Source organism: Idiotropiscis lumnitzeri, chromosome 1 (assembly GCF_059441095.1).
Source record: "Idiotropiscis lumnitzeri isolate Australia: NSW breed Sydney's pygmy pipehorse chromosome 1, RoL_Ilum_1.0, whole genome shotgun sequence".
Taxonomy (NCBI): domain Eukaryota; kingdom Metazoa; phylum Chordata; class Actinopteri; order Syngnathiformes; family Syngnathidae; genus Idiotropiscis; species Idiotropiscis lumnitzeri.
The window spans coordinates 9,373,148-9,397,676 of NC_142391.1; the positions used below are offsets into that span (position 1 = coordinate 9,373,148).

The following is a 24,529-nucleotide window of genomic DNA, read 5'->3' on the forward strand; positions in this document are numbered from 1 at the left end:
AAAAAAAAAAGTCTACTTCAAGAATAGTTTAAATATTACAAGTCATCAGTCACAGATTTTTTTTAAAGAACAAAGCTGACAAAATTAAATTGATGCTCAATAAAATGTGTTGTTGCTTTGAGTGCAGTTCTAGGTTGGACCTGCAGAGGCGCTCTTCATTCAGCCTGCAGCCTGATAAAAGCCATTTAGGTGACGAGACTGAAGCCGTAAAATTTCTAATGCATTTCTTGTGATGAACTACAGCGGACGGAGAGTTAAAGGCAAAGCGACTGACAACTAGATCATGTGTAAATAAATTGTTATATTAGAGGATAAAGTTGTAATATTCTGCCAAAAAAAAAGTAAAAACAACCTTCTTGGATGTTGCGGAGAAAAAAAAAGTATTACAACAATTGTCACATTTGTTAGGAAAAACGCAGTCATGTCAGATCATGATGTTCCATTTTGTCAAAAAGTGTTTTGTCAAGAAAGTCAATAAAAATAGCTTTTTTTTTTTTTTAGAATTCATATTTTGATTTAAAAAAGTCAGTTTTATGAATAGTGTTATTGAATCAAAATCAAAACAAAACATTTATTGAGACTAGTTTGTCCTGAGAAAAAGTAACGTTGCAAAAGTAGGGAATTATAAGAGAAAGTCATGTTACAGGTTGAAGCATGTAGTTACAAAAATAAAGTGGGGGAAGTAAAGATGCAAGCCATCATATAATGTGAACATAGTTCATTCTAAAATAAATAACAGACACTCTTCATCCCATTAAAACGATCCAATCAAAGGAATGACGCAAGATGCCCATCCCTAAACGATACCTTCGATGTCTGTTACAGACCACACTAATAGGCCTTTTTCCAGGCACATACGCACACGCATGCACATCAACTGAATTATTGCAATGTTTCAGCAGCGTTCCTGGTAGTGCGCGGTCAATCATCACGGGACCCGTGTGTGGCGTTATTGTCCCTCCACACCAGCTCAATACAATCACATGATTCTGGCCTGTGACGACAGAGTCTGAACAATCAACAGCGGAGCGTTAATGAAAGATGCCTGAGTAGATTGTCGGCCAGAGGTGTCCCGCTACCGCAAAAATCCAGAAAACAAAACAAAACGACGAAAAAAAAACTTGCAGAAGCGGAGCGCGGAGGCATGAAGGTTCAAGTCAAGCGATGAGCGAAAAGGTTCAGAGGTCAGCTCGTACTGGTGGAGTTAAGCACCGACTCTATGGCTGGGGGAAGGGGCGCGGTGGGTGTTCATTGGTCCAATCATGTTGAGGGGGGGGGGGGGGGCTATGGCTGTCATAACTGGTTTGCAGTGCAGAGCGACAGGCCGGCACAGTGATGTGGGTAATGACGTCTTAGTGTCACATCGGATCACACGGGTGCGCACGCGCTCACACGGCACGAGCGGACAGAGAGGGTGGAGGGCGTTTTGAGGGTTTGTCCAGGCCCGGCCAGTCCAAAGACCTTCTCGGTAGTCTTACTTGTAGTTCTCAACGAAACTGGCTCTGGTCCCAAAGTCCTCCTGCCCCTGCCCCCTCACACTCTAAAAACATTTGGATAAAAAAATAACCCAATTATGAGTCAAAAAGGGACCCACCCCAATCCGATCAATCTGACTCAACTTTTTGGGTTGTTCATTTACCATTTTTTAAGTTGTTTTGTACAAAAGAACCATATTATTGGGGTTGTATACATTTTGCGACAAGTCCGACAGGGCTCAGCGAAGGCACACGCTACAAATTGTTGAAACAAAAATAATCCAAATTTGGTTTAAAAAAAAAAAAAAAAAAAGACTCAGTTAAATTTACTAGCATACACTGTACGTTTAACCGAATATGTTGGGATAAATTATTAACTTGCAAGCTGACCCAGCCCAAAAGAATATTGGGGTTATTTTATTTAAAAAATAAATTGGTATCCTTTGCACATTAAGCAACCAAAAATTGGCTTGCCTTCTGTTATTTATCCCAATATCTAGGTTGCGCCGGCCCCTTGTTGACCCAAATTGAGTTATTTTTGATCCAACTTTTTTTTTTTTTTTTTTGAGTGAATGACATCCACACCTCTGCCTCAAGTTGACCTTAAAGTCGAGAAAAGTCTCACTATGCAGCAACCAGCCCAGAAATGGGGTTCTTTTTTTTCCCAAAAGTCCCAAAATTGTGTAGTTTTGGGTCATGCTTGAGTTAAATAACCCAAAAACTTGGGTCAAATTGACCAAAGTGGCGGGTGGTCCCTATTTGACCCAACTGGTTTTGGAGTGAAGAGATTCGCTCTTCCCATTGCCTAGGGAGCGTCACAGAAGTCACGTTGGACCGTCTGCTCCCCGTAGCGAACATTTAGGCCCAAAATCAGGAAGGCTCGTTAAATCCTCGTGTTTACTACGTCTGCTTCTCCTGGGCTGAGTGCTCCTACAACACAGGAAAGTCAAGTTAGGATAACATCACAAATTCCTTGAATAGTCAACAGCCACAATAGTGCAAAAAAAAAAAAATCTGATTACTTGAGCCACACCCAAAACGTTCTGTAATTGCCTATGGAATCCACAAGATGGCAGCAAAGCCCTTTTTCCCATTAGATACAGCATTGGCCTGACAGAGTGAAGCTTCTACCCTCACATCAACATGGTTCTTTGGTCCCAATGTGGCACCAAAGCAGTATTTAATATTAAACGTGGATTCAGTCTGGGAACAAAAAGAAAGTTCCTAATATGTATTTGCAAACAAAAAAAAAACTTCTGTTAACTGTATTAATGGTTTATTTAGAAAATCATATATGTAAAATTAAATGGTATGGAAAACAAGTCAATTAGTCTAAATTGTCTTTTTTTTTAAGTATTACATTTTTCTTGAAGGTCTAAATGTGACAAAAATCCCTTATAACATTGAAAATAGTGATATTTTCATAGTTTTATTTCTTTATTTCAATATTCCTTTCTTTTGTTTTTTTTCCACTCCCATGCCCCATAGTGCAGCACAAACAAACAAAAAAAAAAAGTTACTGCGCAATTCTGAGACTCGACAAAAAATGTATACAGAAGAGTGGAAAAATGTATTTCTCGCTGAAAACTTGGAATTGTATTTTTCATCCAACCATCTTCTATGCCACTTATCGTATAATATAAACAAAACTCACACCATGGACTGCCAGAGCCCAGAATTTAACCCATAACCTCAACATTGTGAAGTGGATGCACAAACAACTTGGTAACCATGCTGCCCTATATTTGTCAAGAATATAAGAGTCATCATTTTACAGGAATAAAGCTGTAAGGAAAAAGCTGAAAGAAAAAGGATGACCGCAATGGTCATTTATTAAAATATAAAGGGCATTAAGTCATAAGGAGGGAGTTGTTGTTTTTAAGTCATATTTTAAGAAGTCAAAGTTAAGAAAATGAACCTGTGATTAGGCATAAAAGAAAAGCAATTCATAGCGATATTAAAAATATATTTTTTTCAAGCGATAACATGAGGAAAAAAGTTTTACTTCACCCCCGCTTAAGCCCAGATAGAAGTAAAGATTCTTTGGGCTAGCAATTCATAGTGTTATAATCGCTGTATTATTACAAGAAAAAAAATCACAACATTCCAAAAATGAATTTGTGGTATTTCAAAGAACAAAAGTGAGAGTTAAGAATTTTTTGGGCCTTTTTTTTTTTTTTTGCTAATTTTATTTTACCCTAAGTGAATCTATGTGTTGCCTTTCTGAAATAATGACTGACTCATTGTACACTGTAACTACTTGTTCTGTCATAAAAATCACAGCTTCACCCGGCAATTCTATTTTGATTTTACCCACCCAAACCAATGGAAATTGTGCGACAAGTGAAACCGAATTGTTTGCATCCCTCTGTGAAAATGTTTTAGAAGTGGGCAAAGTATAGAAAAAACATCCCCATCACAATTGCTTACCTTTCATTCACTAAGCAGCTCGTGTCTTTCAAGAAAATAAATAGACTCCTTCATGTCCAAACAGCGCCGTTGGCTTGCGGCAGTCCGTTCACTGGCTTCTTCACGTTTGAATAAAAAAAAAAGTATCATCCAGAGTCGTGGAGCACAACAAGGTCATCGTAAGATCCTTCAGAAAGATCCAGTCAAGGCTCTTAAATGACATTCAAACAGCCTTCAAATATTAATAAAAAGGTTACTTTGTTCAAATTTTTGATTGCTCCAGTGTTTTTTTGTTTTTGTTTGTTTGTTTGTTTGTTCACACATTAATATGCTCCTTCTGTTCCAAAGAGGGGGGGAGAGAAAAAAAAAAAGTTTCCAAGTCATTAGTTGACTTAATTTATAGATATTTATAAATAAAATTTCATAAATTAATGTCCAGAAGATAAAATACAACTTATATATATTTTTTTTTTGTCCTGAAGCGATCACGTTGTGCTTTCTGCAAATAAAAAGTAGGGAGGGGAAAAAAAAAAAAGAAAAAAAAAAGAAGCAGCAGATTTTTGCCAGAGATGAATCCAGATGTTTTTTTGTTTTTTTTTTCTTTTTTGTAGATGGAAAATCTAGTGTCTATCTGTGTCGGCTGGATAATCCATTGCTGTTGGCGGCAGGCTCTTCCAGCTCGTCGTCCTCGAAGCCGTGAAAGGTGGAGGCGTCGCTCTCCGACGTGGTGGCGAACAGCTCCTCGGCGCCGCCCGCGTTGCCACCGCCGCCGTCTTCCTTCTCCTCACCGCCGTCAGCTGGCTCGCGGGACAAAGAGGAGCAGAATAAATCCTCAGGTGATGGGGGGCGGCGTCCCCCCCGCCCCCTTTTCTGTGTCAGAACTATTAGCTCTAGAACTTCCCATGGGACTTTTGGAACAATTGAAAGCTGGATACTTAACATGTAAATTAGTCAGGGCTGTCACTATTGAATCTTTTCAGAATCGAATACCCCATCAACTGTAGTGTAGGTATCGGATGAATTTTCACAATGGCGTATATACAGTAGAGTGAACATTTACAATGATTGGATTTGTGGGGGATGATGTACATGCAGCCAAAGGAGTCTCGGCATAAAAAACATTTGTGTGGAGAAATTTTTGTTGTTGAGTTGACATTTTTTGTCCCAGCCATAACAATTCCCCGTGTTCCTTATGATTTTCAAAAAGTCATCACAGCATGCAAAGCTTGATGAATGATAAGGGCACACATGACCCACTATTTTTAAATAGTGGAAAATCACACGTAATTGACATAGGCCAAAAAATGGCTCTGCCTGCATGAACAGTTTAAACCGTAAATATGACACAGATTGCAATCCGAAAATGTCTTACAGATTATTTGATCGAGATAAATTGCACATAGACCAAAGCACTCTCCATAAATTCCACTAACAACCCAGGTTAAACCAATTACCATAGGCAGTAGGACGAATGAACACTCAGAAATCAAACTTCACTTTTTAATACTTGGTTACAAATCCTTTGTAGTCAATTAAAGCCTGAAGTCTGGAGCACAAAGACATCACCAGATGCTAGATTTCATTCCTGGCGATGCACTGCAACTGTCTTGAGCAAATGAAATATACCGTACGCACAATGGGATTCAGAGGAGGTAATTTGACTCAGCCATTGCATAATATTCCACTTTGCCTTAAAAAAACAAACAAACAAAAAAAAAAAACTCTTCAGTTGCTTTCACAGTACGATTCGGATCATTGTCCATCTGCACTGTGAAGTGCAAACTAATGAGGTTAATAGAAGCCAAAACGCTTAAAGAATTCATCCTGTTATACTTTTATCAACGGTCACATTCAATGGAACCAACTCCGTCGGCAGCCATACTTTCCACTCACAAACCATACTTATTGTAATCTAACTTGTACGTGGCTCACCTGATTTGGATGTATTAGACGCTCAAATCAAAGCTGAAAGTCTGTACTTAAAGCACATATTGTTTGTTTAATTTCAAAGCCGTTGTGGTGGTGTTTAGAGCCAAATAGTCAAGTCAAGTCAATTTTATTTGTATAGCCCTTAATCACAGACAGTCTCAAAGGGCTTTACATAACCAAGAATTGTGTTCAGGACACAATATTTATGGGTGGGCAGGTACTCAAAGAAACAGTCATGTGTATATAAAACTTAGAAAAGTACATTTTGCGTAATATGTCCCCGTGGCACCGCTAGAGTCCAACATTCAAATGTGGTCCAATTTGGTGTTCATATGAGAATGTCAAATCTTGTGGGACTTCAGCTAAATGGAAAGGATTACCTGATTTTTTTTCTTCGTTTGTTTATTTAGTGGGTTGTTTTGGTGTGATGTCATCAGCTTGACAATAAATAGACTAGTAAAAGCACCAACTCACTTGTGCATTGGCAGGTTGTGCAGGGGGAGCCAGATTTCATTAGCTTCTTGTTGGCGTTCTGACATTTCTCACAGTATCTGTTGGGAATCCTGGTCCCGCTCGGCACCTTTGGACCTGAGAGAAATGTAAAAAAAAAAAAAAAAAAAAAAAAATTATAAAAATTCAGCAAGAATTTCTCCACGACATACAGTGTCGCTCTATCACCACAACCTTTCCACAAATCTAGGCACATACACATACAACTTTTTTTTTTTTTTTACTTTGCTTTTAAATTTCATAATTTTCTTTTGGGGGGGGGGGTGTAAAAACCTGTGAATGTTGTATTTTTAACTATTGAATCACACAGCTACATTATTTACGAAATGTGTCATAGAAAATAAAGCTGCCTTGCCTGGTTGTTATTAGTTTTAGAATTGGTTTTAGTTTTGTTTTGATATATGGATTATTTTTCATGTGCAAAAATAAAAAAAAGGCCAACAAGTATTGTGTAATACAGTAAACTTCGATTCCCAGACGACTGTTCGACCTTCCTTCTCCTGAATGGCCGTACAGGATTCATTTAGAAATAAATACATTTAAAATAAAACTCATGCATGAAATGGACTAATTATACAGTACTTAGTTTTAGGTACTTTTATGACCATAAAATATAGTTTGAGTTATTTATTTTTTTAAATGCGCACCTTTTTTTTATTTTTTTACAGATTTTTTTTTAGTTTAGCTTTAGTTATTTTGGTTCGGTTTTGTTAGCTATATTAACTATATTAACCGAGGGACTGAGAAGCAGACATGAAAACCACTCATCTAATTACTTCCTATACTTTTGGTTTAACTATGGAAAGTTGTACTGACGTTTACTCTGTAACAAATAAAACAGACATTCGAATTGCTGGAATTGTGTCTAAGCAGAAAGTCAATAATATTGGTTGCTGGACATGTATATGAAGTAGCACCGGAATCAAAATGATCACATAAAACCTTTTTCCAGAGCAGACTAACTCAACACTTCTGCACCGAAAGGCAACACTAGCAGCTCTTACGTTTGTGTCTGTCAGTGGGCGGTACAGAAGGAGACCTGGACGGCACAGAGCTCCTCTCCCCTGCTCTGTCCTCCTCTGCAAGGTGGGAATTGGTGTAGTGGTAGCTTAGTCCCGTACGGCTCCTGTAGCGCTTCGCATAGACTGTCACAGACAACACAAAGAGAAATCATGGAATCTCTTCAGCCGACACACACACATTAAATTCCAAAGACGCAGCACTGATAAACAAAGTCAAGTAACCTGAGGTTGATGATTTGGAATTATTCCTTTGTTTGTATCTGTCTGGAAAAGAAAAGTGGGGGGGGGGGGGGGGGAAACTGCCTTAGTGCACTGTAGTCACAAATGTAATGTGAATCAATCACACTCTGGATGCACTATGCTGCCTCACACTGGCCAGTCATGGTACTACAACACACATCCTCATGTGAGGTGTTTAGTGTTATTTTGACTACACGACTCACTACGAAGGCAGTAAGATCACACGACTTGTTTCCTCATCATACGTGAGGTTTCTAACATCTCAAATCTTGGTTAAATTGTTAAACAGCATGAGGCTTTAGTAACACACAAACAAGATCAAAATTACACTGATCAGGATGTGATGCAGCTCTAATGTCCACTTACTGTCACAGACATATGGCTTGTCATCATCCATGTCAGCCTTTCTGCGGCCTGAACCCCGACCCTAAAGACAAACATGAAACCACCCATTTAACCTGGAATATGTGAGCAGAAGCCTGCACGCATTGAAGATGTCACCTTGTAATCGAGTTACCTACCCTTCCTTTGCCCCGGTGTCTCCTCTTGGGAGTGTCCACCTCGTAGTCGTCGTCATCATTGAAAGCATCTTCTGCTGCGTCTGCCTCCAGAACTCTCTGATAAGAGAATGATACACATGAGGATGCCGTTTGAACAGACAATTTGCTTTAAGTCTGCTTAAGCTTCTATTAGTATTTAAATACTTAATTTTGTTTTGAGATTGGAAAGTGGCAGGTTGTGGAGTACAATCCTGTACATCCTGGATGTTATATTTCGACATAGCTTAGTTCTCTTTACACGATCAATGCTTTTGTATTTGCATAAGACGACAGTTCCAGTTCAACTTTGTCTGCTCTCAATCTGAGAAACATTCTAATTAAAGAAAAACAAAATTAATATGGCGAATGGCGTGACATTTTCAATTTCCCAACGTTGCAAAAGCACCCTGATCACACCATATTACATAATACTCTTGAGCATGCTTTAAACTCTTTAACGGCACCCCAGTTGGAGTTTACTGTAGAAATAAAAACAACAAAAATAATCATACCCATTGTATATTTAAATAAGAGACATGCTTTGTTTTAGAAACACCACCAGTACTAATGCGAAAGTCCCATTAACATGCTAAGAGGAAATTAGCATCAACTTCCGAGAGTGATACACCTTCAAATAAGGAATATTCACACACAAACGCTTCAGGATCACACACGGGTAATAAAATACCCAAAAGCACAGAATATTCTTTCCAATCTGTGAAAAACAAGCTCTATGGAGGCACAACACATTGCCACAAAGATGGGCCGCGCACACAGCAGGAACAGACAGAAATGATTCTTTTATTGCTATTGTGTAGTATATTCTTATTTTATTTCCTTACTAATTTATTTTCTGGTTGTTCTTTCTAGTTATATTTGAAGTTGAATTTTTAAGGATTTAAGGAATTTTTATTCCAAAGCACATTTTCACAGGATATGGCAGAAAATACGATACTGGAGGTCCCGGGTTAGCGCAGTAAGTACCAAGACTTGTGGAAATAAAAATAGAGCAACAAAATAAGCGAAAAATAAATATGATAAAGAGATAAGGAAGATGCTTATTTACAGCAAATTCGAATTTTTGTGAATATTAGTTTGAGGAACAGTTTGTGTTTTAATTTTGTATTTGGCAGTTTCCCTTGCTTTTTAATTGTGTGTGGAATCCAAACAAAAGTTAAAAAAACAAACAAACGCAGAGGCGTCTGCAGCAGAATGAAAACTCAAGAGGCTTGAATTCCAGACTAATCACTGTTATTTCCCATTATTACATTGAGGTTTTAAACTGTACTAATATGGGAAATTATGAAAGATTTTTGGGGGTGTCAACTATTTGGGGATTTTTGCTGTTCTGCATCTTGGTGGGGAGCCTTTGAAAATTGCAAGGTTTGACTACAGGAGACTGCAAATCTCGGTCATTGCTTCACTGACTGATAAATTCATGGAGACATTTTTCTGATTTTAAAAGAGAAAAACTGACTTCCCAAAAGACAGCAGAGGTGCTGTTGTGGAGACGAAAACAGGCATCAGTGACTTTTTGAGTTCCTTTATCTCAATTCCTACCAGCATTTCAAGGATTCGTCCTTGGCGGTTAACACCACCGCTCGCTTAAATATTTTTTGCTCGACACTAACTTGGGTTGACTTTGGCAGAATGCGGTGTATCTTGTGCAAAATGTGACATCGAGAGCTTCTGTTTCCAAGTTGAATTACGACTGGGAAAAAAAAAAAAAAAATGACACAAGCGTACACCAGATTATTGTGAATGAAAGCACCTGGATCTCCAGCAAACTCTCCTCGTCATTCCTGGAGTTCCTCTTGTCTAGCCCTTCGCCTCTCAGCAGAGCTTCTAGCGTTGTGCTCTGGGTGGGCAATGTGTCCTTGGACATGAGGCCATTGTCTGCCAAAAAAAAAACGACAAAAAAGAAAACAGCGACGCGTGAAAAACAATCCAAACTGCAACAGTTTTTACACAAAGCAGTGTGCCGACACTGAGGATCGTTGAACTCTGCAAGTGAGCCTTCATATAAGCATGTGCCCGCTTATCTTCTCTTTCAGCTACTCTCCGCTTAAAGAAAAAAAAAAAAACAGCAGCAATTTGCTCAAGCCTCTGTTTGCTATTGTGTATGTTTCTCTTACAACATAAATGAGTCACAGCCACAATTTTCATGGATCATCTTATGCATTTTCTTCGACGAAGGAAAGGCGTCGTCAATTACGTTGCACTATTTCAATATTGTGCGGGCTCGGGGACCCCGGAGATACATCACTTGGACCCGAGCGCATCATGCAGATCTCGCCTCCAACAAAACAAGCTGAGTAGGAGGAGGCAGGAGGAGACTGAATAAAAAGCTCCGAGACCCACAGTGTGCATCGCATTTCAAAAGTCTCTTCACCAGTCATGGCGTTGCAGAAGCTTTATGGATGCGAGAGAAGAGGACACACTTCAGCTATATTTCTGTCAAGACTTCCAACCATCCACCTTGCCTCCTGCAGCACACGCAACACAAGGCTGCATAGGTGAGCAACAGACACATAACTCCACTGCAGCCCCTCACCATTGTGTCTGACTTTCAACTCTCCGCGACGAGACAGGGGCCCACCTCCCCTCCCTCGCCACTCACCCATGGGATCTGGCGGGCTAAAAATAGAGCCGGCAGCAGCCTGCAGCACGGAGCTGATTGTGCATGCAGCCCAAGTCACTACCACACCATCAGCACGACAGTAAGCTCGCTAGCCGTAGCACAACTTTGGCGGCTTCCTTGTGCTGATCCACCTCTGGCCAGATGCACAACGTGCTCAGCATCCTAAATGACAAGTTAAATCGTGTGTGTGTGTGTGTGTGTGTGTGTGTGTGTGTCGCCTCTGCTGGGCTCTCCCTGACACAGCACACAGTTGTTGGTGATGGAGGGGGGGGGGGGGGGGGAGTCTCAGGGGAAAACAAAAGGCAACAATGAGACGTGTTTGCCAAACAAAGGCCTAGTTCAGATGCTATCTCTCAAGTCGGTTTTTGACTTACAAAACATGGAATGGACAAACCTCAGCTGAACTTGAGTAGTGGACAAGCTCTTTTTTTGTGCAGGCTCCAGAGAAGCATTTAATAAATGCTTGTAGTTTATGTGGCCAAACTTACGTGGTTTGACATATTTGTAGTAGCATTTTAGAGCACAAGTTATGGTTATGGGGCCAGAGCATCAATCGGATCTTTCAATGTAAAGGAACACTATTAAGCTGCTCCGGAGTGTAAGTCACAAGAGTTTAAAAAAAAAAAAAAAAAAGCCTCATGAAGAAAAACAAAAGTCAAGTCGTGTTGGAATATAAGTTGCATTTTTGGTTAAAATCTATTTTATGAAAACTGCGACCAAAAAAATAGCAGAGATCAAAGTAGACCAAGTTCAAACAAGTTGCTGCTTGGCTTCGGAAATTAATGGCAGCATGGCACACGCTACTTTCAAATTGGTGATGGGGCGTCAGAGTGGATTTCCAAATGCACTCCGTGTTGACGGCAAGTGAACGAGTTATGGTTGAATTCGAAACTTCAGGTTCAAACTAGGGAAATTATTTTCTTTTAGTTTACAGCGGTTTAGCCTAACTCGATCCAGCATCACATTGTGTGCAAAGGTAGAACCCTTGCCACTTTGTGTCATTTCCCACCAGATGAGAATTTGTACAATCAGACCAGTTTGACAACCCTTCTATGACAATACAGCAACATATTTCCATGAAATCAATTACCTGGACACAATTTAATTGATTCAAACAAACCAAAAGTATGAATTTGGCCAGTGCAAATCCAGCAGAATTTAGAATTATTTAAAAAATAAATAAAAAATAAGAAAGAAATAACTTGATTGTAATGCGGCACCTGAGAAGAGTGATGATTTGTCATGTTAATATATTGCAGCCTGCTGCCGCCTTCATATAATGTACACCGGGAGTGCTCAGGCAGTGGACCACGGTCGACTAGTAGAGCGTGGATTGGTCCCAAGTTGACCGCAAAAGGAGTAGGGGGTGGGGCGAATAAATAAATAAATCAAACTATGGTTGTGTGGGCCTGTTATTAAGATTATAAATTTTGTGTTAGTGTACACTACGACCAACACACCCTATCAGACTCAGTCCACATTTAACCTACAGTGGCATATGACCAGCCTCACAGGAACTTGTTAGCGGTCAGCAGTTGCATGCAGCTAGAGTCGTTAAGATGTATAGAATATTTTGCTTACACTCATTCAAAGATTTGAGTTGCAATGTAGCGAAGAAAAAGCTGGAGTAGCATTTTAAAATGGTAAATGAGAGCTAAAACAAAAAGATATTCCTATGAAAATGTCTTAACGCACTAAAAGCACAAAAGTGCCTCATTGCCTTCGCATTCCAGAATCTGGACTCCCACGAAGGCAGGCAGTGATTATTTTATTTATTTATTTTCTTAAACGCATAAATCACTCCTTATCGGTTTTGTTCAAGTTCGGATAAGTTATGGCTGCTCAGCAGCACGCGTGTGTATGTGAGCGCGCATCAGCGGAGAGAGTTGTCATGTCTTGTGGTTGTATGACAACAAGACAAAGTGTTGTGCGGTTTGTTCCTGCAGCCTGGAAAAGGTGTGTGGGTTTGCGATGTTGACGTTGAAGTGGTCGACCCGACCGCGGGAGGTTGGCTGCTTGTAGCTCTTGGGAGGGGAAAAAAAAAGTTTGGGCACCTCTGCTGTACATGAATAAAAAAATAATTTACAAAAAAAGAGTAACGTATGGAATAAAAAGCATGCAATACACAAGATAACATAAAAAAGGGTCATGTTTTTCTGGCTTTAAGTCGCATGTGTACACACACATTGCCAACCATCGGCCATCGTTCAATAAGACGATCAATAAAAAGCCATAAGCAAAAATCAATACGGAAACCAGCATCGACGACAACCGTATGGTTGTAATCAACCACAACTTATGTGTACTGTGCTGTTATTTTATACATAAAGATCAATGAAGAAAACAATCAGGTTCTAACAATAATAATATCAACTCAAATCAAACAGTCTTTTGAATGACAAGAACAATTAAACACTGGCTCTATCATTAGTCAAAGTGAATTTTTTTGTCTGTTAAATGCTTGTTAGTCAAACATCCCGGCAGATTTGCAAGTCTGGGACAGCGCAAACAAGTTAATTGAGCTAAGAAACTACAAGGAGACACACAAGGAGATAAAAGGAGTTCCAAGTGCTGAAAAACAAGCGCAAGTAAATAGTGGGAGAATATCAAGGAGAAGGCTCATCGTAACGTCTCAAGAGACATCCAGGAGAAGGCCTAACTTTATTCCAGAACATTTATTATTGAGTACGCGCTGCAATGGACCAGCTCCCGCTCTACGCTCTCAGCAGCGGTAAATCTAATTAGATGTTCTCTTCGCAAAACAAGTTCAACAGCCGGGTAAACATGGCCACAGTTCATTGTGTGGAAAAACGACTAGCAGCCTCTTTTGAAGTACAACCTGACGCAGAGCGACAGAAGACGTATCGTGAGATTATTCCATATCATCATTGAAAATCGCCTAAAAGAGAGCGAGCGTCGGCGCTTTTCGGCAGGCGACAAACTTACCGAGCTTGAGGCCGAAGATACCCAGGCTGGGGTCAGTGGCGGTGTGCAGCCGTCTCTTCTTTCGCCAGCAACGCGCCGGATACGTGTACATCTGCCCGGCCGCCACCCCTGCTTAATCATGGCACACAAACAAATAAGTTTCAGTACTTTAACAACAGAGAGTAGAGTACCTGCTCTGCTGTAATCCGCTTTGGAGGCAGGCTGGTTTCCACCACAAACGAGACACATCATACAAGTCAACTATATCGTGACGCATGTATTTCATATCGGTCGATATCGAGATATATATATATATATATATATATATATATATATAGAATTATTGTTATTATTATTATTTTTTTTTACGATTGAAAATAAAAAAGGGCTGAGTTCCAAATTGTAGTATTTTAAAATGTACAACGCACGCCAGCCTTCGTCCAGGGAGCGTCCGCGGAGGGTGCTTGTTATCGGCTTAACTATTAAGCAAGCCTGCCTTTCTCCTCCGCAGCTCCCATGTGATGGAACGTTTCCTCAAGTACACCTTACGTCACCCATTTTTTTGTTTGTTTTGAGTCACGCTAGCTCAGCGGCGCATGCGTAAGCCTCAGGTTGTATTTTCTGAATGGGAGGCTGTTTGTGACGAGTTGGGCCGTGATAGGTCAAATCTGCTCCGTTGGTTTTATTTATTTTTTGGGGGGGGGATTGATAATTTATCAATACCATTTTCTATTTATATCACTCACCCAACTATTGCAATACAAATCGATATTGAATTATCGTTACAGCCCTACGTAACATTTCTATGTTGATCAATCGCTGCTTTTGCATTGTAAAAATGGCCACTATGTCTTTGGCAATGTTCAGTGCAATAGACTCTGAGATTGCCTTCCACCACGATTCTGCTCCTATTGTTTGTTTCATAGTAAGAATTTAACACGCTGATCGTATAGAGTTGCTAAAGATATTTCACCAATATTTGTACGCAGCCATGTTGTTAGTGTCAGCACACAAGTCGGCGGGGATACACTTTGAGTTGTAGAAGCTACTTAACTACAGTAATTTGATTACTCGACAACATCCAATAATTGCCAAAGATCTGAATATAAGCGGGAATAAAACTTTTTTTTTTCTCAAATTTAGCCAAGACGGTCCACTCGCATTGGTGCAAAGCGCACCTGCTAACTGAAGCTCGATTTATTCACTTGAAGAAGTCAAACATGTTTACGATTTTTAGTGGAGGACTGCGTTCTAGTGAGTGCCATTCTGCTTTTATAAATTCTATGAATAGAAATTGCATCAAATAAACTTGTAATATCAGTAAATGTTAAGCTGTAGTGTGTGTGCGTGTGTGTGTGGGTGTGTGTGTTCACCTGGGCTGCGGTGATGGCGTTCCATCCAAATGTAGCAGTTGTTCTGGGCCACGCCAGTTTGCGAATCCAGGAATGGCAGACGCACGCTGCGTTCGGCGCACAGGCGGGCATTGTAGCTGCGGCACTGCTCAATGGCGTCCTTGTAGAACTGGTCACCCAACCTGACAAGTGGTTGCACCATAGATTAGTCACAAGAAAAGAATTCAACGCATTTCATATTTACTGAAGGTATTATCATATTATTTACTTTAAAGTCACGGTAGCAGATAGAATGTGCATTAGTTAAAAAGAGCAAAGCAAGAGAATATAATGTGGCGTCAAAAACCCAAAATCTGAGTTTAAGTTTTCTGCAAAAAAAAACAAAAAAAAACAAACGAAGCTGAATGAATAATTGCGAATGACTCGCATGAAAATGACAAATTATTTTAGTTGGTCTACTGATAGCAGATTGGTTGAGACATCCCTTGCCGTGCGAAAGTGACCATTTATCATGCGTGCTATTGGTTCGTTTCCCGTCTGGCTCATATTAAGTGTCTCCTGTGACGAGAGCAGTTAAGACTCTCAGACTTAGTTCCACTTTCCTGAGCACCGCTGAGACTTTGGCTGTCCCTCAGCGTTTCAGTGTTAATATTCAGAGCGGGATGGCGAAGGATATTTCACAGTCAAACCCTCAATCTCTGCCACATGCCTGCTATGGTAATTAGCCTACTTAATTAATCTCGGCCGAGTGGCGCGCGCAAGGGCAGGTTCTAATTTAACTATGTCAAAAATGGAGGGTAAACGCCGGGGCGCGAGTATATCGGTACTCTGTGTTCGATTTCTATCGTCTGTTTTCGGCCAGGGGAGACCGACGAGGGAAACCATGGCCACCGTTCGTCCTAGTTGCAACATGGTATCTCCGCGGCATAATGAGCTTCCTCCACGTGTTTTCAATTACGACATTAGGTAGACAGCCATTTTGAAGGCAAACTAATGAGCTGACGGCTGCGAGTCGAGTCTGGAATCCTTAAGTGGACCTGGGGAGGAGGGAGGCTGGCTTGTCCTGCTCTCACCCCCTTTCTCCGCCCCCAGCCCTGGCTCCTGACAAGACAATGTGCAGCAGATGAACAGTCGTGTCAGGAATGCTGTCCGCACAAAGCCTTCCACACTGTGGCTCGGACAAAGCCACAGTGTGTGTGAGGCCATGGGGAACGAGTGAGAGTCACAGGTACATTGAGATTCCAAGATAACAAGACGCAAAACAAAAACAAATGCTATTTCAGGAAGTACAGTCAGACTTCTCGATATGCCTTTGTTTATTAGCTCAAATAAGCAGTGTGGTTTATGAATGCATGTTGATAAAATCCAGGAGGGTGAGGTACGCAGTGGGTAGGTAATCTGCGACTACCCGAATCCGTGGGTGCCGAACCGAGCATTCGGGGGTCCACTAAATTATTTTCTATAACAATCTGAGTGTGTCAATGCATGTGAGTTGTTCCTGGTAGAAAAATTAGATAGTGATGATATACGTTCCAGACACATCTGTAATAAAATAATATTTGTCATACAAAGAGGGATGAAAACACAAAAAACACCTCAACTCCTGTCTATCTGAACACACACACACACACACAGAAATTTAAGTATAAAATGTATTGAAAAAATTGCACATATTTTATCTAATTAAGTGTAAGTCATATTTTATTTGTATAGCATGTGTTAAAACGCGCAGTCACAAATCACTTCACAAATGCATACACATGCAAAAGTGATACTGGATTCAAATAGACAAAAATGTACAGAAGGACGCAAATATGAAGCAAGACAAATAAAATAGAAAAAAAAAACAGAAAACTGGAACAACAACAACAGGCGTATTAAAAGGCTTAACCATTAAATTAGTATTTAGGTGAACATGATTTAAAACAGTACAAAGTTGTGGAAGATGGTTCGACAGAGTTGGGCCAAGAATGCCAATGCGCCACCTTTTGTGCAACCTTGGCGTGAGCTGTGGCAGAGAGAAGGTCCGCAACTGTTTTCCAAGTATTTAATATATGGATGAAAATTCTTGAAAAACTGTAAAAAAATTTTTTTATAATAATAGTAAATAAAAAAAAATAAAAAATTAATTTCAAAAAAATTATTAAAAAAAAAAAATCATTATAAGAACCGGAATTTAGCAGGGGAACAATGTTTAGGCTCCTAATTGCAACTGGGCGCTGCGACTCTCCTATCCCTTTAAAATCATATTTTGAAATAATAATAATAGATTGTTAATTTTACAGTCGATGAAGGACCTTCAAATCGCGCTTCCCTAAATGTGACAAATTCTCCAAATGCACATCTAGCTCCAGGCTGTGCCTTTCACTGCCATTCCTCGACATCAGCACACATCACTGATGGAACGCGACATGACATATCAGCTTACAAAAGCGCAGACCAGCTGTAAATGGTCCCTGAAGTGGGCTCAGCTTAGAAGGCGCACTCAAAGGGCATGCCACAAAGAAGCAGCTCTTGAGACCACTCAAGTTGAACATGGGATACTAATCAGGCTCAACGACTGTGCTGGTCGGGTGGAGACAACAAATATTAGGTTAAAAGTCTTTTGGTTGGTACAGGCTGCTCAGAGAAAACAGTTCTTAGCCGCAAGGTGAAATATCATTCAGGAGCTTCTATTTTACTAGATATTTGCAAAGGCTGTTTTTTTTTAGAGAGTAAGGGTTTCCGAACCACACATTTTTGTAGTCGACTATAATGTAATAAAAGTTGATCTGAAGTAGGAGGTGGTTACTAATTGAACCCGGAATGATTAATATAAAGTGAGTGCTGACTGCAAAGAGCCCATGAGTCCCTACTAATCACAGAATGTGTATTTACACTGACGGTGTCAGCCATTCATCACCAATTAATGTAGCAGATCCATCATCACCACACCTAAATGAGCATCGATAATGTAATCAACGTCGAGCTCTGAATGTGAGTTGGCGAGCAATCCAAACTCTGACGTGCATTTTTTATATTATATCTGGAATTGCTACAAAAGCTGTTCATTTCTTCCAATTTCATTTTCTTGAGCAAGCCAAGGCAGCACAGGTGGGCTTGAGTGACTTTCCTGTCTGTTGTTTGCTGTCAAGAAGTGACATGCATGCCACCTCCAGCGCTTCACGGCATAAACAGCAACCTCGTAGACTGATCTAATTCTACATGATTGACAAGATTCTTATCGAGCAAAAAAAAAAAAAAATCAACATTTGTCAGAGCCATCCCATTTTATGACCTAAATTTCAAGATGCTACAAAACACAGCTGTGTACAAACTTAGGAATTCCAGAATGTAGTCAAGTGAAAATTGACTTAACCAAAAGTGTATTTTACGTATTTTTTTCACCTCAGGGAAAATTTACAATCAGATTGTGACTGATCGGACTGCTCTGAACTTAGCCCTTTTTTTTTCCCTACCAGAATGTGACATGGAAGCATGTTTCTAATTTAAGGCATTCAAGGCAATAATTTTTCTTCTGATAAGAATGACACCCTCATGTGTATAACCCCGCTTGTCTTTTGAACGTCAGCAAACACACAACTTTTTAAAATTGAAAAGTTATTCCGGTCGGCCTCCATAACCTGAACAACAAGATAGACTAGTCGTGCTGTTAACATCATTGATATCGTTTCAGATTCACTGGCGGCAACGTCCAAGCCATAAAAATCACCATTTCAGCTCTTTATAACACGAGCAATTGAAAATTAATGACATACTTGCGAAAACAAGTCAGGCACGTGCATAGAGACAATTGGAAAGACTCGCATGTGACCACCTTGCAAGCCTTCTTGGGCTGCTCATTTTGTCAAAAGTGCACAAGTCATAGTGCAAAGCAGCAGCAAGATTTTGGGCTGCAGACATGTTACACACTTTGAACTACATTACACAAACGTAAATTAAGATACGGTGCTATATAGTTTTAGTTCAACTTAACTCACTCACAAAAAGCTAATTGGCAATCACTTTTTATTTTTCCATCAAATGAAATGTTTCGGTCCAACCCAAACTCTTCTCGTCCCACTTCCATGAGTCTGACTGTGCTAAAACTAAGTCACAATTTGGTGTGGTAAAGTGAGTCTTTCAGCTCCGCCTGCGGTTTGCATCATTCAGTTAGCGCGTGCATGAAATGGAACAAAAGCTAATCATATAGCCGGCGTACGCCGCCGCTATCAGTGTGCTCCCGTCAGCGGTCCGCTGCCATTACAAGGCTGCGCCCGTCATGTGACAATGTGTCAACGCTCATTTTGCGTGTCACTTTGCATTTCGAGCTTGCCGTGGGGACTCTTCTGCGAGACACGCAACTACAAGCCATGACCCAGAGGACAAGTTTTACTAAGCTTTGAAAGTTTGCAAAGGCGCACAGCTCATTCACAGGAAGCAGCAGCTACCGCACCAACACAACCAATCACAGGAAACGCAGTTAGAAAATTAAACTAATTAAATTAAACTAGACCACATACCACCACACCACAGTGCCACTGAACAACAGAACTGACTCACTCTAAATCGCCATGAAACCAATAAGTAGCATAGCTCCTTACACGTTGGTATAATATGCAAATGTTCCCAAAATAACTGACCTACACCGTACTACGTATTTGCACCATTATATTACTATTACCACAAAGCAGCTGCCAAGAGGGTGGAGCAAGATAAACTGCAGCTGAGTGAATGGTTGACATACTGTGTGCAGGATTCTAGACAACCACAATATATCCCACTGGGCTCACTTCGATTGTTTGTTTGCTTATATACAGGTGGTCCTCTGTTTATGACGGGTTTTGTTCCTACGGCAGTGGAGTCATCAGAATTTATATACAAGACGCAATATTAACCCACATGATGCACCAATATCACATTTTTTCAGACCAAGTAGTTGAATACTCTGCGATTGGCTGGCAACCTGTCCAGGGTGTACCCCGCCGACTTCCCCAAGACAGCTGGGATCGGCTCCAGCACCCCCGCGACCCTCGTGAGGAGAAGCGGTTCAGATAATGAATGGATGGATATTTGAATACTCACCGATATACAGATTACCAATACTTTTTAAATGCCATTAAATTTTGCAATTGTGATGGGAATATGCTGTAATTTAAATTCCTCCAACAAGCATCATACAAGTCAAATTTAAAGTAAAACTAACTTCCAATTGTCCGTGTTAGTCCATCTTGGCGCCACTGACGCTAGTTTGGCTCCACACATGAGCAGAGATTATAGGCTGCTAAACGGAGAAAATAAAACTACCTTAAATAAGTTCATTTTGCTTCACGCTTTTTTTTTTTTTAATTCATCTCCAAAGTTAACTCCCAGCTTCCCCCCAAAAATGTGGCCACGGGCAATATTGCATGACTACGACTGCTACTACTACTTCTATACTGTCATTTGGCAGCTGGCAAATATTTCTGATGCATTACCACCGGTGTAAATAGGGAGGCTGTAATGCACAGAAAGTCAACACGCTTAGGGAAATGCAATTTTGGATGCCGGTCCGAGCTCTAATTTTAATATAAACAAGTTGCAGCTAAGTACCAGTCGTGGGACCAGCCAAATTATGAAAAAAAAAAAAAAGTGACTTGTTGGCAGCAAAAAAACGGTAGAAATTTGTTTGAAAACAGTCATCCTTAACTTAAACATTTCAATTAAAAATGGTAACTACAACGGTATAACTGAGCGTTTCTTCTTGTGCTGTACGATGACAAACATTTTCTATTGACTCTTTTCCACATGGATTTGTGGACAGATTTTATGCGGCACGATGCAATAACATATTTTTACACCACTTTGCAAAGTACTTCATGGTGTACCGTTCATAACCTTGAATGTCGGGACTGTCATATATCAAGGACTCCCTGTATTTATATGCGCCGTAAAAGTAGTTCAGCAAAACAATAATGTTCCAATAAAAAGATCAGCTCCAATGAAACCGTTAAATGCCTGCTTGAACGCCATTGAATTGATGACAATACAAATGCCGTAACGTGTGAACGATACCATCGTTGGACAGTATTGGGAACCCAAGTATGGTTGCAAACACACAACATTTGAATGATATCCAAATAAAACCACAATCTGTGTTCTGCACACACCCCCCCAAAAAATCTGCGGCAGCCATGGAAGACAGATGAGTAAGAATCTTATTGCATGCCCCATTGGGATACAATCCACCAGCCACAAACCAAGAGTACAAAAGAAAGAACAGCTTCAACGTTCTTTCTTTTGATTACTGTGTCATATTTCATCATCAAAAATAACAAGGCACCAAAATAAGTGATCTTTAAATTGGCATTTTTTTTTTTTCATCTGTAATGTTAAACTAACACAGCTTCAAACATTCATTGGTTCAATTGTTTCATTTTTCTCTTTTTCTTGAAGTAAACAAGCAAAGAAGAGCGAACAAAAACGTGCGATATGCTGCATTGTCCTCTGCGTTCTTGTGTGTTCCACCGTGTCACTCGGCGATGATGTCACAATTTACAAAGCCGACAACCATAATGTCCACACACCACAAGATGAAAGCAGATGAAATCATATCAAATCATAGAAGAAGCAAGCTGAACTGGGTTTTAGCACTTATATGGGCGGGATTTGCCCGGTGTGATGTCACTCTCGCCAGAAGACGACGTGTCTAGCACCAAAAAATGTCGAGAACGAGCTTAACTTTATTCAATTAATATTCAAAGCGCCATCTTAATCTGATTCCAGCGATTATTGTCCTCCTCGATCAACAAAGACCTCATACGGGGGAGGGCATCATCTCGCCATCCCAATTTTAAACCATTTCCCTAAAGTGACTCTTCTTAATACAAAAAAAGGTCAGACTGGTCCTCTGGAGCAACATCCAATTAGCGTGTTTAAGTGTTACTAATTATAAATCTGACTATAGTGTGAAATGAAGTCAGAAAGCAGAATCTTAAAATGGTAGATTAAAAGACTTCATTATGTTCACTTTATAGGCCCAAGGTATGACGAGAAGAAAAATCATTTTAGGATAAATTACTAACTTGATATGGAATATTAGTTTTTAATATTTTAAGAATAATATTAAATATTTGTGAGAAAATGAATAATTTCACCAATAAATATTATTGCTATTTTTCTAGAGTAAAGTTAATGAGGATAGAAATGTACTCATTTTAAAAGAAAAACATTCGGAGAATGGTACAGTGATTACCAAAGAGAGAAATTTGTCTCACGAACACACTAATAAGCAGTTATGAGCAGTCTAATGTCATTAAACATCCGATCGTTAAAATTACAACTTTTTTTTCTAAAATAAATTCAATTTGTATTAATTTTATTATATATTGCTTGTTTATTTTACAATTTCTTTCTAAAATAAAACAGTTTGTTTTCTCATTTACTTTTTATAGGCGTTTGGACATTCGCTGATTCAAGTGACAAATTCTTATTCACCGACAAGTGTGACTTTTTATTCTGGGAGGGGGGAAAACACGACAATCTTGGAATATTACATTTTCATCTGAAATGTTTTTTCTTTCACAAAAAATACTGAATGCTGTTATTCAACTATTACGTCTTTTGTCCTGAAAAACTTTGTACAATTGCCATTTTGTATAAAAATTGTTTATTTTCACAAGATGACAAGGCAAGAAAAAAAACTCCCAAATGTATTCTTGCAACATTATTTTTAAATACTACTACTTTACTTTCTTAAATATTACAAGTTTAATCAGTAAAAATTAAAACAAATGAAAAAATATGACTATTCATAACACATGGTGGCTTTTGGATTTTTAACATGCAATTTTCACATAGCTCTGTTAGTGTGGCCCTCAGACATACTCCAACGTTCACACGCGACAACAACACAAACTAGGACTTTTGTGCTTCGAAACCAGCAGGATCCAATGCGAGAAAAAAAAGAACAAGTGATGTGAAAATTGAAAGTATTAATAGGGTTTTGTTAGGCTCTTAACATCAAGTGCTGCTTTGAGCCGTTTGGCTTCCAACAAAACAGAGCTCATTCCACAGCGAGTAATAAATGCACAGGCCACTAAACAGATTTAGGTGAGATTTTCTACTCGATGGACATGCAGGTGGGGGTTGTCCTGCTAAGAATGACCATGGAACAGCACCCGACATACCTCGAACATGGCCTGAGACATTACAGGCCACAGGCTGTACACACTGAGCCATAAATTATATGTTGAATAACGGTCATTGCCTCGTCTCCCCCACAGTTGCATGTGCGAACTGGCAAATACGACACACATCACATATGTTGTGTGAGCCGCATGCATTCGTTTTTCAATCCAATCACAAGAACAACGGAAAAGCACTGGTCAAAAAGGAAACATGCACTAGCAACAATGGTGACGGGGCGAGGTGTGGTGAGGTCCACCAAGCTCCGGGCTGAGGAAGGACCGAAGGAGCCAGAGGGGCACCTCTTTCTGTAGGAGCAGATGGTTCTCCTGCTTGTGCCCAACACTTCCTCCCTGTTGGAGCATCTCTCTAACAGATGGGCCCGGGATCCTGGACCAGACCAGGCTAATCTCTCGCACTCCTCCACTTAAAGGCACAGTGGAGCACGCCTGCTTTAGTTTCACTAGCAGGAGGAGGATGGACTGACTCAGTGTACAAATCATCATAGTCAAAGAAAAGAAAAAACTGACCTGCTTTTTTTAATTGTATGTGCACCAGTGAAGCAATGCATGTGAACAAAGGATAATAGGAGGAAATAAGGTGGAGCTTTGTAGCACTGAAGGTATCAACATGGATAAAATTGCACAGAATGTTGTGGCAGAAATTTGCAGTCTTGTTTTTTTTCCCCTCAGTGTCTGTGCTGGCACTTTGGTCGATTTGGCCAGCGAGCATGCAAACACAAAATGCCTCCTCCGCCTCCTCCTCCTCCCTCGCCGGCTCCTGACCACGTCTGCGCTCCGACGAGCCAAAGTTGACATGTCGACAAATTGCAAAAGTAGAAAGCACTCTCGGAATGTCACTTGCTATTCCGCCGCGTCGCTTCACAAAAAGCAAGCGAGTTTTTTTTTTTAAAAATCGCCTCTGAATTCGTTCGAAAGCAACGGAGAGGCACCGTGTCGGCACTTTGCTTGGCAAAATAAAAATGTGCAGCCGAGGAAGGCGACATTTCTCCGAATAGGCTGCTTTCGTGCTAAGCTAATGTCACGTTTGCAGGCGACACGTTGAAATCTTGTGGAAATAAAACAACTATAACGAGGCTACTTTGCCATGCAAGAAGTACACCAACATGAAATTAGACAGCCGTAGCAGCCGAACACTCGCGACCAGGGCTAGCATGCACGAACGGCTAGCTGTAACACGCGAGTTGGTAACAAAGTAATCAATCACAGTTTAACCCAAAACGTTTAAATTACTTACGCTTTTAGTGGATTCTGAATGACAGCCGCCATTTTGCTACAATGTAATGCAATATCGGCGTCTTGCAGTTCTGAGGGAAACCTAT

The 24,529-nt window shown here is 40.2% G+C and overlaps 1 protein-coding gene across 5 annotated transcripts; it reads right to left on the bottom strand.

Moving 5' to 3' along the window:
• Nucleotides 1-557: 557 nt before the first annotated feature.
• Nucleotides 558-24,529, bottom strand: LOC148343098 (zinc finger protein DPF3-like). 5 transcript variants are annotated; one of them, XM_088315382.1, is made up of 12 exons: nucleotides 24,445-24,529; nucleotides 15,064-15,224; nucleotides 13,712-13,822; nucleotides 9,896-10,020; nucleotides 8,107-8,202; nucleotides 7,952-8,012; nucleotides 7,568-7,609; nucleotides 7,328-7,468; nucleotides 6,288-6,401; nucleotides 3,906-4,681; nucleotides 2,245-2,405; nucleotides 558-1,540 (listed from the first exon to the last, which is right to left on the bottom strand). In XM_088315382.1, exons 1-10 carry the CDS (start codon nucleotides 24,474-24,476, stop codon nucleotides 4,512-4,514), a joined length of 1,053 nt encoding a protein of 350 aa, XP_088171508.1. In that variant the 5' UTR covers nucleotides 24,477-24,529; the 3' UTR covers nucleotides 558-1,540; nucleotides 2,245-2,405; nucleotides 3,906-4,511. The 5 variants fall into 5 exon arrangements, with proteins under 5 accessions (XP_088171508.1, XP_088171516.1, XP_088171500.1 ...); XM_088315390.1 differs by having other exon boundaries at nucleotides 558-2,405; nucleotides 13,712-13,819; XM_088315374.1 differs by having other exon boundaries at nucleotides 558-2,405.